A 16,665-nucleotide genomic window follows, 5' to 3' on the forward strand; every position below is an offset into this window, starting at 1 on the left:
TGAAGATTCCTTTGTGCAGGACCATTTGTACATTCTTCAGCAAGGTTCTGAAATCATTGCTCTGGCTCAGTAGTCATCTACTTGATGGGCGACGGAGATGAAACTGTCCGCGAGAATTGCTGCTTTCGCCATTTGGGAAGTGCAAGCTGTAATCAGATTTTTGCCGGCTAAACAGTGATCAGCTTCTGAAATTCATGGGGAGTTGATCCTACTTTATGGACCTACTGTGTAGAAAGTGGAGGAAAGCTCATAAAATAGGGCCCGATACTTGATGCGCCAAATTTGCACGCAGAAAAGCTAAGTGGTAAGCTCAACATCAAGACGAATAAAACTGTTGCTAATATGAACCAAAAGTTGCGATTATGATGATGACTGACAATTTGTAGCCTGTCTGGTTCTTTTCATTTTGTTCAATGCTTTACACTTTATGTGACTGTAGCTGAGAATGTCGGAATCGACAAATTGTGCTTACCGACCAACTCAAACAGCAAGAAATTTCAAAATGGCAAACTTAGCCGTGCATAGATGCTAAAGCATCTGGTGCAGCAGTACAAAGAGTGCTTGCATAGAGGCATAGGTTTCGGTCCTCGCAAAAAGCTCAGATGCTCTGCCCGTGAAATAATAGAAGCGTTATGGATGAAGAAAAAAAATTGACTTGTGTATAAGCGACACGTCAGTGGTTTCGAGCATGTCAGAGTTTAAGTTTCGCGCTTCATTGCTTGATTAGATATGGCTTTTGTATGTCCCCAGTTTTATTTGTGGTCATTTGACTAGGTGAACTAGTGTAATTTACACACGTGTGGTGCGGATATATATTTCTTGCGTTTCTCCTGCAAATAAATCAGTTGTGAGTTGACGCTCTTTCTCTGGGTGTCTTTCTTCTTGTGGTGATTTAGGCGTCTAGAAGTTTCCCTCAGTTTGACGAACAACGAAGCCCAGCAACAAGTATTTCTAAGTGCTTGGATGTTTACGGTGATTATGTAAATATGCGAAGTAGGGTTGCCCTAAACTGAACCCACCAAAGGAAAATTTTGCAAGTGATATTTATTTTCAGAGGGACAAAACGGCCCTTAAATTTTGAATGAATCTCGTATCTACAGTTTTTTCGTGCGTGCAGTATTCTATGTTTGCGAACTCTGATGACCCCCAGTTTTTATGTCATAAATATGGGTCGGGACAGTAATCATAGGGAAAGTAAGCTTAATAAGTAAGACTCCTGAAACTTATTCTTTATCACACATATTTGGCAGGTATTGTTTGAACAGACTGAGTGCCGCATGTACGAAAGTGAGACACGAATGATGATCTCTCTTCTCATGCTCAAATACCCACCCAAAAATACGAATTTAACGCTGCAAAATTGATTAGCGAGTCGGAATAAAAAGACGGAGACTGCCAAACGACTTTATTTGGTTACCTTTCGCACACTACGGGAGAAATGACACACGCTGCAACTCTGAGCGCTCAACAGATACATCCCCCCTCCCTCCCCAAGTTTTCGACATGCCATGCAGAGGTGCTTCTACAAGTGTAACACCACAACCTGTCGCCTACTATTGTACATACTCATATGAAAACACACACATCTTAAAGGAGAAGCAACAAGGAGCAACTATAGCGTGGACTGAACCAGCAATCACATTTTCCCGCACTTTCATTAATAAATGACACTGAATCACAAAAATTGACAGTGAAAGCATTGGGAAACATTTTGGGGATAAAGGACCCTCTTTGGTGACTCTGTGACTATGGCATAGCACTGTTAGACAGTAGCTGACATCATCGAATCACGGTCATGGTGGCCAAATTTTCAGGTGGTTGACGTGTAACAGTACTGGTGCACTTAAATTCAGGTACACGCTAAGGAACTGCAGTCAGTCAGAGTCATTCTTGAATCCATCACGTCGTGTCTAACAATCGTCTCGTAGCTGGGACACAAACATTCAGTAAGAAATACAAGAACACAAAGTTATCAACAGAAACTACTCATAAGTGCTTCTGATGTAGTTTACTGTTGCAGCGTAAGGAAACATGGTTGCCAGCACAATGTTTCTACAAAGTATAGAGGTGGTATATTCGAGCAACCTTGTAAAAAGAGACAGATACAAAAGAAAAGTAGTGACGTTGAGCATTGTTTGATGTAAAAGGTTGCGTAGGACTGATGAAAGTCTCGACTGTCGCATATACGTACGAGTCTGGATGTTTGTGGCTTTGCCAAAGTTTCATTTTCACACACACACAAAAAAATACATTTACCACTTCACATTTCACTGCTCCTACAAGGAAGTTCAGAACAAGCTCAACGCGTCATGATGTAGGGTGCTGTTGGGTGATCACAGCATTTGTACTTGGAGCAGTGGCAAATAGTAATCGTGGTTTGACTCAAGCTTTGCGTCGCAATGCTGCTGGTGCATTAACGTGCTGTAAGGACTAAAGCTACTCAGACTTACAAGCCGACGCGGACTTGTCGTGCATCGGCTCCGGTGCCAGCTTTCTCGTCGAGGAGGAGTCACTATGCGAATAGTTCTTGACGTAAAAGTTGACAAAAAGGCACAACACGAGGAAAGTTTGCGCGTTTCCGATAATGATAAGGTGCCTGGGAAAGCCGCAGTCAACGAACAGCGGTATGGAAAAGTGAATGATCATGATGACAAATTGAACTATCTGCACAGCCGTAAGATACTTCTTCCACCACAGATACTTGCGTACCTTTGGCCCCAATGTGGTGAGGAAGTAGTACGAGTACATGACAACGTGAACAGCGACATTCAGTGCCAGCCCCAGCGCCGGCTGGCCCTCTGGCGCGAAGAGTGTGTAGAACCACACGTTGATGGTCACGAGTGTGTGGTGTATCACGTGCAGATGCGATATGTGGGTGAACTTCTTGCGCAACACGAAAAACACCGTGTCCAACAGGTCGGCGTACCGGACGGCTGTGAAGACCCAGCCCTGCTTGTAGTAGGCCCTCATCTCGTCGTCCATGTAGCCCGTGATGCCCTGGCACCAGAGGTCGTAGTGGCCGCCGGGCAAGTACGTGAACGGCAGCATGAGGTAAAGGAACCTGATCGACATTGCCACCATGAACAGGTTGTACACACGGACGAGGTTGACGACGTCCAAGGGCTTCTTGTCCTTCATCCAGCGTGGACCAGCCACCTTGACGAAGTACAGGTAGAAGGCGACCATTGGGAATACGAAGAGTGGGTTGGTGACCAACGGATAGTCGCGCGTTCGGGGATCCCCCATCCGAACGATGTGGTTGGACAATGCTACTAGATTCAGCGTGAATCTCATCTTGGCTGCGTTATGTGTGCCTGTGGGCTTCTTGTTTTCCAAGCTGCAGAGAGAGAAAACAGGCAACTATGCTTGACTCAAGCAAAATATACTGACACAACAAGAGAGAGTCCAAAAAGGCAGAGGTTCAAGGGTAGATAGAAGCTCGAATCGATAAAAAATTCTTCACGTTAAAGGCCATCTTTGGAGCCAATGTTTCGACAAGAGGTGTTGTCTTCTACAAGGCAGCGGTTCGTCGGTGACGACTGAACCTCTAACCTGCAGATTCGGAGGCTCCGGTGACACTCCGTGCTTGAAAAATTCGCCAGATACAACCTACCGTGAGAATCGACGTGATGCGAAGCGTGACGAGAGAAAGTGACTGCGAAGCAATTTTTTAATGAACGAAACTTTGCTAAATCAGGCTAAATATATGTACAAATGTTGTACTTAGAGACATAGGGAACGGATCTGGGCTGGTGGTTTGTTGTCCTTCTGCACGTGTCTGTTTTTGTTCGAAGCTATATATGGTTACAGCTCTGGAGTGGTGATGCTAGTCCGAAATATCCACGTGTCTTAAAATGTCCCCTTTCTTTCTTCCCCCGGCCCACCATTAACCTTCGAGAAAAGAACTTAAAAAATTTCAGACAATGATGCCTAAGCACATGTTTCGATAGAGGTGGACTTCGGGTATTGTGGTCCTAATCACTGAAAATGAATTTGTTTGGCACTAATCATTGAATGTTGAGATGAAAATGAACAGGTAAATGCAAACTACGTGATAAATACTTCGTAAACTACGATGCAAAATAGCCTGAGACGAGGACAGGCTAATGTTCGTAAGGGCTCGCACACATAATCTCAGCGTCTCTTCTGGCAAGCTGGTGTTCCTTATATTAGTAAAAAAAGAAAAGATGGATGATTCTTCCGCTGGGGGCATGCTATTTACACATATACAAGGGATTCAGGAAATCTCCTACATCCAATCTAGGTCTCCAAGTAGTATCTTACGCGAGGAAGCCAAGTAGGGTGTCATGGTAGTCACACACACACAAACACACACGACAACAAACAGAACGAGAGAAAGAATACACACGACTATAGAAGAAGACAAGAAGACGTACCAGGAGACAGGCAAAACGCGCTTCCACCGTTCTTCGTTTACGGTGAACGCCGCGAGACACGGCGATGATTTCTCGCTTATGAGCACTCCACTAGCGTACTCGCATAGCCCATAAGGCACAAACAACATGGAAGCGTCGTAATAAAGCCTCACGAAAAAAACTGTTTCGGGATGGCTCGTACGTCATACATTCTCAGTAAGTGAGCATTGTTGGCTCATACATATTCATCTCAATGTATGAGATCTGAAGAACGAATATGAGGATTCCGGGGAGCCCTTTGTGAGAACACACTAAAAGAATAAAATTCGGCTTTGCTTCTCGAAATTCTCAAACGCACTCAAACGTGTTTTAGAATGTTTCCTTCACGTCTCTTGAACGCAGCTTACATTGAGGCTTCCTCACGACCACAGCGCCTAGTTAAGATCATGAGGTCAGCTTACAAGACATAATTTATAAGCCAGACGACGTTGATTAACCGATTCTACAAGCATTGTTTTCCCTCTACGCTCAGCTCATGTGATAAATGTTACGTGTTGAAAAAGAAAAAAAAAACAACCTCTTTTCCCGGGTTTTTACCATGATGTGGCTGCTTGTACTTTTCCAGATTCTGTAAAAAACAGCTATATGAGTGCGGAGATTTTGATCTTGTGCAACTCTTTGCGCGGGAGTGTGCCCAGGTGCCTGTGGGTCATTAAAGAGAACAGGGGTCCGTGCGAACGTGTGGAAGCTTCTGTGCTACAGAGCATGATATCTCGAGTTTTTCGTGTCGTAAGATTTGGCCCATACAAGTCATCACATGAATGGCCTGACTTCCAGTTCTGAGTGCCCACGCAATGAACGTACCTGACTGTTAGAACTCGAGTACTGGAATACAAGAGCTGTTTAGTTTTAAAAAAAAATCACTGAAGCATGGTATGCGTACACATACCTACCTGTACGAAGGCTGCTTAGTTGTGCCAGCGCGAAGGAAGCACTGCCATAGAAAACAGCGATCTCACAGCTCGCTGAGCGGTCGAATCAGCCTAACTCCAGAACGTCTGGTGGTGAAGAAAACTGTGATGGCCGGTGCCCACACCATTTAAGTATCTCTACGTCATCTGTAGGTATCTGTGTTTCGTCGCCGCCTATTATCTCTAAGGGATATATAAAGAAACGTTATCTCTGTTGCCCTTGACTCCTTTGCTTCTTTCTAGATTCGATGCCCCTCTCTTCCTCACTCTTTGAAGGATTTGGGTGACGTCGTGGGAGAGTCACGAAAAGCGTATAAGCACTCGCTTTTCAACAAAGACGCCCGTGCCCATGCGTGAACCTTGTTGAGGCGTAAACAACGCCAAGGACGAAGAGAGACATTATAGTAGCAAGTAAGACTCGGCGAGCATTGTGTGCGGCGAACACTCTATTCTTATCCTCTTTTTCGGAAGAGTGGTGAGCTAGAACGTACAACGTGCTCAAAACGCGAGTAATTAATGAAATTGAGCAATGTTTCAATGATAAATTTTTCTCACGTATACAGTTTGCATCGTGCGTAAGCAAAGCGAGAATTAGAGTGCTACCTACGGTGCACTTTCGCAACAGGACGTACCTCTCAGCCGCTCGCGCGGGAATTTCGAAACTTATGAACACAAAAGAAGAGCTACATTTATCTTTATTAAGGCATCTTTATTGTCTTCGTTTCACTCGAAGAAGAATATTCGGAAAATAAGTGCGGCAAAGGTACATCAGTGTTAAGGAAGTTTCGGGGAGCGCCAAGGATCAACTGTACACTTTACATGCTGCGCACTTTCCAGGGTTACGGTAGAGTGGCTGAGACAAATATAAAGATACCCCAAGACCTTCGTCTGTTCCTTGAGGTAGGTTCGCAAGAAATCTCTGAGGGACAAAATAGCGAAAAGCTGCATTTCACACTGCTTGAGGTTACAGCACTCCAAATGAACCTAAAAAAAAAGTTGTGAGAAGAACGACAGCAAGGATTAGACCCTGCTGCGATAATTCTCGGAGTATATTTAAAACGCCAAAGTTTCACCAGATCAATTTCAATGCAAGTATTCGAACAAAATAAATAAATAAATAAATAAAGAAATAATTAAATAAATAAATAAATAAATAAATAAATAAAAATTAATGAGAGGCGCGAACAGCTCTCATTTTAGAGGTAGTGATATAAGTGTAGCTGGGGACAGGGTAGAGGGAGCTCGCTGTTCGGAAGAGTTCTCATATTAAAAAAGCGCATGACCTTATTTTAGTCACTTTACTGTCGTAGTATCATTGGTAAATGAAATATGAAATGAGGGGATTCTAAATAGGTGAAAACATGAAGGGATTGATATCCCTGCTTGAAATAACGGTAAGGTGTGATGTAGATGCATGAAAAGCACTTTAAGCTGTATTGGCCCGATGAACGTGATCGCAGATGGATCAGTCGCGGGACATGTGACGCGACTCGAATTGCTCTGCAGCCAGCATTCACACGACCGGGGAGAATTCACGCTGTCAGCGATCATTTCGACATCGCTTTCGGAGGATCCAAATGTTGATTTGGGCTTCCGTCGTTTCACGAATTGTTCCGCTTGAACCGAAGTGAGGACATGGGAATTGGTGGCGCATGGTGACGCAGTACGTGATCTCCAGGGTCAAATTATGATTTCGTTTTTTGTGTGAATACAACTTAACAGATTACAAATGTGTAAAGCAAAAAAAAACTACAGCTGTAAGTTGTCGTACTCCATTGACCTAGTCCTAATATTGATACGGTATCAGCCGGGCCATGGTTTGGGACAAACGTAGAGGAAGAGGAAGTTAGTTTGTTCGGCCTATGTTCTGGTGTTAGACATAACACTACCAGATTGTTTGCCTTTTTCAGTTGCAAATGTATACTTTTCTGCAGGAGTTCAGGACACGAGATGCCCCGATATTATGTTAGCTTCATGCAGAAAAGAAATATTACTGTGTGGTGATTACAATTCACACCATGTGTCTTGGGGCTTCAGATATGATGTATGTGAAAGACGTTTGTGGGAATGGACGCTTGATAATAACTTTTCCTGCTTGAACTCACACGTTTCTACATTTGTAAAAGGTAACCCTAAATAGACTGCTGATTTAACATTTTTTAGCTCCACTTTAGGCATATCCTCGCTTAGTATATTAAATTGTGCTACAAACAGCGACCACCTTCCTATTAGTTTTGAAATTAAGTTCCCGAGGTTTGGTTTGGCAGGGAAAGTTAGCACATTCGTAAATTATGCTAAGTTATACTTAAATTCTACGTTAATTTTTCGCGAGGAAATGCAGGAAGACCTTAGGGCTATGAGTCTATGTGCGGTATTGTAACGATCAATAAAAAAATTCAACGTTTACTGTAAACTCGATCACAGCGGGATCTTTTAGCCCGTGGTGAAATATAGAATGTGTCAGAGGGTATAGAAAGCGAAAAGCGGCTTGGAAAAAGCTGTTAATTAGCCAATGCCCCCCAAAAGTGGAGTGACTATACATTCATGGCCGCTGATATTAAGCCTATAGTGCTCAAAGCGAAAGAAGACTATGATATGAATAAATTTAATTATCTGTCTAAGTCTAAAAATAAGAAAGCGCTTTTCAGGTTTTTGCGTGCGAGAAAAATGATTCCACAGGCAAAAAGCATTCATTATGCCATTATGTCCACTCGCGAACTCTCTGATTTCTTGGAAAATATTTCTAAAGGCTTGCAAACCAGGTTTACGACAATTATGCCAAAGTCTATTGTGAAATGAAGGGTGGATTATGATTTCCAGGAGGTATCTTTAGCTGAACTGGCGGATGTGATGAAGAGCTTACCACCCACTGCTCCTGGACCTGATAGGGTGACCTCTACAATGATAAAAGAGCTATACGAAATATCCCCTCATGAAATCCGTAATATGGTTAATTATTCACTGAAAACTTCTTGGATTCTGGCAGATTGGAAGCTTTCCAAAATAATTCTGATACTTAAGAAACAGGGAATGGAGTTTGCTCTGGACAACATAAGGCCTATTTCATTGACGTCTAACCTGGTCAAGCTTGTAGAGTCTTGAATGGCCGTATAATGAACTATATCAATGAACATACAATATTAAACCCCAGATAAATTGGCTTTAGATCGGGATACTTCATTTGGTGTGCACATGTGGATTTGGAAAGTCGCATACAGCTGGCTTGGCATCGGCGCTAATATTGTGCACTAGTCACTCTAGACTTAGCTAAAGCGTACGACAAAGTGGAGTATCCTATCCTAATCTAGCAGATGCAAGACTATCGCTTTCCGAATTATATAACATCATAGATAACAGAGTTTGTGAAAGACAGAGAATTTTATTGCTTCTTGGATGGATGCATGCTCTTCTAAAAGATATAAGCAGACACGAGGTGTACCTTAGGGCTCAGTATTATCCCCTGCTTTATTCAATATATTGCTAAGTTCCATTACAACTCATCGGGATATACAAATTTACGTATATGCAGATGATATTGCTTTCTTTGCAGCAAACAGTAATGTGCACTCATTGTATCAGGCATTACAGAATTACATGCACATGCTAGAAGGATGGCTTGACAATATCCATATGTCATTGAAGTAAAAAAAGTGCGCTTTTGCCGTTCTCTTTTAAGGATCGTGTCAACATTTATCTGATGTATCGTAACGAGCTCATTCCCCAGGTTGATTTCCTGAAATACCTAGGCATCGTATATAATAGGACGCTACATTGGAAAAGCCATATAGACGAGGTTGGCTGTAAAGCGTCACGTGCCTTGGGGTGGTTACGAAAATTGGGAAACAGAAAAACACGATTGCGAAGGAGTTCCTTGATAATGACTTACAAGATGTATGTGCGGCCTATTATGAAATTCGGGTGCGTATTATTTTCTGGCAGCGTGGCATACAAGATTAGACAGTTAATTTTATTAGAAAGAGAAGCTTTGCGCTTGTGTCTTGGACTCCCCAAATTCGTGGCAAATAATGTTTTGTATGTGAAAGCGCGTCTTCCACCTTTTTTAACTCGATTTAGAATACTTACAGTCCAAACTTTCTTAAAATATACAATTCGCCTCTGAGACAAGCGTCTTACGCTTTTATTCAAGAACCAACTGCATTCTTTGGAACACAATTTTCTAGACTACACTTCCCTCAGATTAGGTTCGTCCAAGCGCTGCTAGAGCCTCTGAATGTAAATATTCCTCAGATCACCATAACAAAGATGCCTAATTCAAAACTTGAAATTAAATTTGATGATATTTTCTACTCTAATGCCAAACAACTGCCCCTTCGATACTTAAATAATCGGTTACTAGATGACTTGACTCATCCGTCCATAAACAACATTATTGCGACGGATGCATCCGTATCAAACGAAAAGGCTGGAGTAGGCATCTTCTGTACTTCTCTCGACTGGTCTTTTTCAGTTCGATTACCAGATTACACGCCTATATTCATTGCTGAATTATTTGCTATAATTCTAGCACTTCGTAAACTTCCTGCAAGTGAATCAGAAGCAATCATACTTACCGATTCTCTCTCAGTATGCAGTGCACAATCTACAGCAAAAAATTTGACATTGTTGAGTATGATTATCAGTTTATTACCAGCAAATCTGAAAAAATTCAACTTGCTATGGATACCTGGCCACTGCGGGATTTATCCAAATGAGATGGCAGACTCGTTAGCCAAAGCATCTTTAAGCGGACCACTCTTACCTATTTTACCTTATTTCGCCTATGTAACAGCACTCAGATACAGAAATGCTTGTTTGCACAAGGAAATAGAAAAATTATCATTGGATATAGTCAGAGACTTCGTAGATCTAAGATTTTGCTGGAACAAACACTTGTGTGTCTATCGACAGTTAGAAATTACAATCACCACATTACGATGCATAATTTCGCATTTGAATTATTACCTACATAAAGCTGGACTCACAGCATCTCCGTTATGCCTCTTTTGCAAGGAATCAGAATCAATAGATCATTTCTTTTTATCCTGTCAACGATATTCTTATCAAAGGAAAGGATACCTGGTCGAACCAATTGAGAAGCTAGGTTTAAAAATAAACGTGGAAGTAATTTTATCCTTCGCAGGGATTACATTAGGTTATAGCCACAGGGAGGTTCACTCTGCCGTGTGTGCGTACATAATGGCCACAAAAAGATTACCTTGTTAGTCTATTGTTATTATTATTTACGGCTACGAGACTACCTGAATGCCTGACTCATAACTAACTCACTTGATGATCCTGCCGCCAGGTTCTTGGCCGATCCCCCTTTGTGGGCGAGTGCCAGCAAAACTAAAGGCTCATAATCATCATCATCGTTCACCATAAGGTTCAGTAGAGTGTACTAGAAGTGCACACTGTATCTTCAGCGTCTCAAAAGTGCGACAGTGCCATATGACATGGGATACTGTACCAATGCTGTCTTTGCCGATAAGAAAGTGATTGACGTCCTCTGCGATGTCCTTTAACAGGTGGCCGGCTTTGTCCTCCTTGTACATGCAAGAGTTAACGGTTTCTCATAGTTTCAGAATCGCCTCAATATACATCGTGCACGTTTCGCCAGGGACCTGGGCTCTTATTTAGAGCAGCGTTTGTTCGGCTTGCTTCCCCTTTGCCACGGTGTCCCCGAAACACTCCTTGATTTCGGACACGAAACGTTCCCGGCGTTGTGAGGGCGTCCGCGTGGTTCTCATACCATGTGAGCGCCGTGTCCCTTAAGAAGAACACCACGTTAGTCAACTGAGCTGCCGCGTCCCAAGAGTGGCAGTTGCTCACCCACTTGTAATGTTTGAGCCACTCGTCCACGCGCTCACCAGATTTGCCCCTGAAAGAATAGGGCTCTATCAGATGCTGACGCTGCCAGAGACCAGCCGCGGCTGAGGTTGGTAGTAATGGTGTTGCTGGAACTGGTGGTGCAGTGCCGTCAGCTGCGGGGTTCAGGGTTTCGTCCTCACTGGGAAACATCTTGACTGCCAGTGGTAATGGGGTAGCCCAGCAATGGGGCGACTTCAGCGTAGCTTAGGTTGTTGCAGAACCGTGTTGCTTGGTTAGCTACCCAGCTCCTCCACCATAAAACTGTTACGGTTAGATTGAGTTTAGCTATGTTTATTTACAGGTGAGAACAGGCGATGATCGGCGATGATGGTAAACATAGTTGGTTGGTTGTTCCTCAGAGTCCTGTCACAACCCACCACGGGGGACCGGCCATGAAACGGGCGGTGCCTCATTTGTGAGGTGGAGTTGTTTTATCACCCTGATTATTTAGATAACGATGTTTAAACAAAGAACCAATTGTTAAACAATAGGTTAGAAATGAAATAGAGGTAATACAAAGAATGAACAGGATAATATGGTTTGAAATAAAGTGAACTTATGCCTCAGCTTAACATTCTAATCGTTTTGTTGCCTTTAGAAAATCAAATATGGCCTCACAAACATTCCTGTGGCTAAATTCCTTTTCAGTTGCTCCAAAGGGGAGGACGGAAGGGATAAGTTTAGAGCCAACCTACGCTGAGCCAACTAACTTCCTCTTCCTTTACTTTTGTCTCAAACCATGGCCCGGCTCATGCCGTATCAATATGATAGAAATGTGCTCAGATCGTTCAAATAATTGACTCTCTACTAATCGAGAGTGCAAATTCGTTAACTGCATAAAAGTGAGGCTAACTTTTCGAATCATTATTACGTATGTTATTACGCATATCTCACGCGATTTTTCTGTAAATGGTGCCCGAATATCAAATGGAACTCCTTTCAACTGCCGAATCATTCATAATAATCACAGTTGCATCTCTTACTACTTCCATATGCTGTGCAAAAATTGGAGCATTCTAATGAGTTCGTGACTCAATTCATGCTGGACAACTGCAATGACGAATTCGCGATTGAGTGAGCAACAGCTTTAACAATCGAAGGGCTGAGGGGTGAGAGAGAAACGGGAATTGAATGAAGGATGTATAATATGGGGCAGTTTAAGTATTCGCAATAAAGTCGATTTGAAGCTGCTGAAAATCTTGTACCTATTTATTGGCAACTATTATTGCCGAGAACGATTCTTCTTAACGCTTTACGTTTTTTTTGAGCGCCACATAACTATTGTTAAATTAGTGGCAGAGTTGACTGATCAATCAAATAACTGATAAGTTGATTCATTCGTTGGTCATTAGTTCATTTATTAACTGTTTCATTCATTCATTCTCTGAGACTAAGTTCTAAGGTAAGTGTTATGAGAGATTCTGTAAGCGAAGGGTCCAAAATAAATTCATCGATCTTATCTCCGCCCTCGTCAGCTATATTTGCCGAACTTGTTTCTTCAATGAGCAGCAGGAACAATAGCTACACTACGGTTCTTGCCCTCGACCCCCACACTCCCAATGCGGCCGACACATGCAGAAATCAAACCAAGGAACCTTTCATCTCAGCAACTAAACGCTGGGGTCCGCAAAGTACTTGTGGTGAAAACAAGATAAACAACAGTTTCAAAATGTGATCTCAGGTTAAAAAACGCCAGGCTTGCGCGAAAGACGCCGCACAGTCACAGCGAAAGCTACAAGAGCAGCCTTGCTGGGCCTTTTTTAAACACTTATTGGGCAACTGCTGCAAGCACACTTACTGGGTACCCACCATGGTATTAATGATAATAATTTCTGGGTAGTAGACCTGCATTCCTTCTGCTATTTTTCGCCATTCTTTGAGAAGCGCTGTTTCCGTTAAACACTGGCAATGAATTTAGTCCCAATTGTTCATGTAGTGGCTGACGACGATGAGGAATTATGCCTGAAGCGGGTAGGCGCCACAGTTAATAAGCGATCGAAAACAAGCTTTTGTAATAGGTTGGGGCATTGGACGACCCATTCGTTACGCTATTCGCATTGTGAGACGACTGGTTGTTTTCGCTGTTCTAAAACGCTTGATTTCTCATATTAACGCGATTCCTTTCCCGACATCAAGCCTGCTTAATTAGGCAGGATTGATGCTTAATTAAGGCAAGCTTGAGACTGGTTCACAAGCTTGCCTTAAGGTAAGCTTGTGAACTTGCCTTAAGCACCGGTGTAGTTCAGTGGTAGAATACTGGGCTAGCACCCAGCGGACCCGGTATTGAACCCCACTGTGTCCTTGGTACTAGTTTTTTTTTTATTTCGCGATAGTGGTTACGGGCAGTGGCGGTGGCGGACAATAACGGCGCCGTGCGTGACCCGTGTTTTGATCTCGGAACCGCTTTCGCTGTAAGACATTATTCCTGCAGGCGTGAGGCGGAATAACCTTGAGTGCGATTGGGTCCCCAACACCTACACGAAACCCTTCAAACGCATATAATAAATGAAAGCAGCTTCTCACGAGCAGGTATCTTCAGTTTCCTTTCTCTTTCACGCCTTTTCCCCCCTTTTCTCCACTTTCGTTTTTTGTGCTTTCTGTTTTTCCCTCTTTCTATTTATTTTTACTTTATTTTGTTCATTTTTTCTCTTTCTTGCTCTTTCTATTCTTCTTCCCATTTTTCTTTTTCTCTCTCTTCCTATTTGTGCTTGATTGCTCTTTTTTTCTTTCTTTCTTCTTACACGTGGTTTAGCCTGCAACGTGCAAAGTGCACTAGTTGTTTTTTGTAGTGGTTTTGACAAGTTATCTTTATCAAAATGCTCCAAGAACAATTGGGAAAAGAATTCTTTTTGGCGAGAGGGCGCCCTCAGTATGCTGTAGGCGTGGATCGTTGCACCAAGTGATGACGACAGCTTAAAACAGTGTACGACAACCCGGCCCGCTGAAGTACTCCGCAACGCTTTGAGAGAACACTTGTCGATCTTGATTGCGTAACCTACGAATATTGTCTCACTGTCAGTGCCTAAGTGCAGGCTGTCACCGTGGATATTTCGCACTTTTAAGCTGTGAACTGTGTAGTTTTGCCAGGTCGCAGGACAACATCCCGGCTGCGGCTGCAGCTGCATTTTCGATAGAAGCGAAAATGTTGTAGGCCCGTGTGCTCAGATTTGGCGGCATATTAAGGAACCTCAGAAGGTCGAAATTTCCGGACCCCTCAACTACGGCGTCTCTCATATTCATGTGGTGGTTGTGGAACGTTAAACCTCGCATATCTGTGTAGTTTTGCTAAGTTGTCACGTACTGTGCACTGCACGTCATATACTGAGAGGGTTTCATAATATATAAAGATATAAAAATAGAACATATGGCGATATGCAAAGCGTTAACTAGATGAAAACAGCCCATTAGCTAACGTAATTTAAATAAAGCGAAAAGGGAGACATAAATATACAGAGTGGATAATGAAAACAAGTACGCACGTTTTTCGGAGGAGGGAGGAGGCGGGTAGTGGTAGCGCTTGTGTTCCAACACTCGCCGTAATCAATAGTCCTCACCAGAGTAGCAGCTGTGTTCACTATCGCCATCATGTTCAGCCTGACTACGCCCACTGAAAGGCAAATGATCCTCTCATATTCCGCCAATCAAACCAGTCATGTGCTTGCTGCTACCACGTTGTACCCGCAAACTTGTCAATCTCATCTGCCCACCAAACTTTCTGTCTCGCCCTCACGCACTTGCCTACTCTTGGAATCCAGTAACTAACTTATGAGGACCAGTGTTGTTCCCTGGTTACGCGCTGCGTGCCCGGCCCGTGCCCATTTCTTCTCCACTACAACTGTGATATCCCTAACACTCGTTTGTTCCAAGAGCCATTCTGCTCTCTTCCTGCCGCTTTATTACAAGCAAGTTAATAGACCGAAATCAGCAGAAAGTTGCAAGGGTCACTAGGAGTGGCCTTGCTGGACATAGTGTAAATTTCGACTGTTCCGGGCAGAAAAATTAGCAATGAGATGCATATGTGAACGTTTGCTGCCCAAATGAGCTGTCTCAAACAAGAAAATAAGAAAGCATGTGTGAGGGTAGGTTATCTGTCATCCACAGTGTTGCCAAAAGACAAACTATTGCCAATTCTGTCAAGGTGGGGAATCCACAGTGAAGTCAGTTACATGATACACCACTCCTAGAAGCATATCTGCAAAGTGATGGTGCTTTAGTCGTCATAGAGTTTCCTAAATATACACTAGAGGGAACCCTGGAGCTAGCGTCTATGACAGCTGCAATGCATAGGAATTTTAACGAGCACAGGAATTATGGGTAGTACACGAATATGCCTAATATTCGTACTTTACGTTCCTTCTGGCTTTGTGTAGCTTAGAGTGATTTGTCCCGAAAAAAAAAATAACTATCGACAAATTTTTGGCAGTTACGCTTCACCACATTCACCTTTTAGGATCACCGTTTCAAATATGTTCACGAAGCTCGAAATGGGCTATTCTTTCATTCGAAACAAGACGAAAACACAGTGGTAAACGAAGCCACGAGTGCGATTTGCCGCCTGCAAGCACGAAGACTAGGTAAATACATACCATACCCATCATTCCCATGGTCACTGAACGATCGCAGCGCCAGAGTACCCTCTCGATGTTAGTCGCCACCGGTTCACTAAAACTGAAGGCAACAGTTAAACCCAGCTAATAGACGACGACACCAGACATATAGAGAAGAAAAAGAAACACCTTATAGTGAGCTTGGCCAAGCCCGGACAGTGGGTGTGAGCCATACAATTAGGCCATCATCATGACCGTCATGAGCCGCATTCTGACGCAGTTTTGCGGTGACGTAAGTGGAACTGAAACACCCTTCCTTTCATGACTGGTTTTAAGCTTGGCACCACTAGAGCCTCATCAAAAAAAAAAAAATCTCTCTGAAAACAATGTGCCGAATTACCTAGGTCAGGCTATTCTTCCTCTCAATGCCAATTAGGTGCGATTTTCCTGCGGGAAACACCGGTGCGCATTGCTTGCTTGTCCTGACCTCAGGTATTTTTTTAACTATATCATAGAAGCTATACAATTGGTAAACTGCCTGAACACGCATCGTTTAGATACCTTTTACGTAAACACACACACTGTGGAAAACGGCTTGACGTCATGAGGTTTTGCAACGTGATGACATTGTTTATGCTTGCAGTTTGCTGATGCGTAGCAACTGGCTCTCATCTAATTGATGCTAAGAACAAGTTCAGCGTGTGGAGCCACTTCTTCTTTTAAAAGCGAGAGAGAGTGAGCTCTTCCAGTAAATGGATAAAAATGAGGGGACCCTTAGGCTTTTAGGAGTTGAACGCGATAGCAATATCCTGTCCCTATAGTGCGTACTTCGAGCACTTAGTGCATGAGATCTTTTCGAACCTGCTAGGCACCGACTACGTAGCCAGAAGACAATAGGCGTAG

The 16,665-nt window shown here is 43.1% G+C and overlaps 1 protein-coding gene and 1 long non-coding RNA gene across 3 annotated transcripts in view; one reads left to right on the plus strand and one right to left on the minus strand.

Annotated features, from left to right (window-relative positions):
• Positions 1 to 16,665, plus strand: part of LOC142775383 (uncharacterized) — a 104,548-nt gene that overhangs the window by 39,470 nt on the left and 48,413 nt on the right. The gene's annotated exons all lie outside the window — the stretch shown is intronic.
• Positions 1,389 to 5,519, minus strand: LOC119170344 (very long chain fatty acid elongase AAEL008004). 2 transcript variants are annotated; one of them, XM_037421484.2, is made up of 2 exons: positions 5,330 to 5,519; positions 1,389 to 3,337 (listed from the first exon to the last, which is right to left on the minus strand). In XM_037421484.2, exon 2 carries the CDS (start codon positions 3,292 to 3,294, stop codon positions 2,437 to 2,439), a length of 858 nt encoding a protein of 285 aa, XP_037277381.2. In that variant the 5' UTR covers positions 3,295 to 3,337; positions 5,330 to 5,519; the 3' UTR covers positions 1,389 to 2,436. The 2 variants fall into 2 exon arrangements, with proteins under 2 accessions (XP_037277381.2, XP_075740853.1); XM_075884738.1 differs by having other exon boundaries at positions 5,326 to 5,519.

The sequence above is a fragment of the Rhipicephalus microplus genome, chromosome 2 (assembly GCF_043290135.1).
Source record: "Rhipicephalus microplus isolate Deutch F79 chromosome 2, USDA_Rmic, whole genome shotgun sequence".
Lineage (NCBI taxonomy): Eukaryota > Metazoa > Arthropoda > Arachnida > Ixodida > Ixodidae > Rhipicephalus > Rhipicephalus microplus.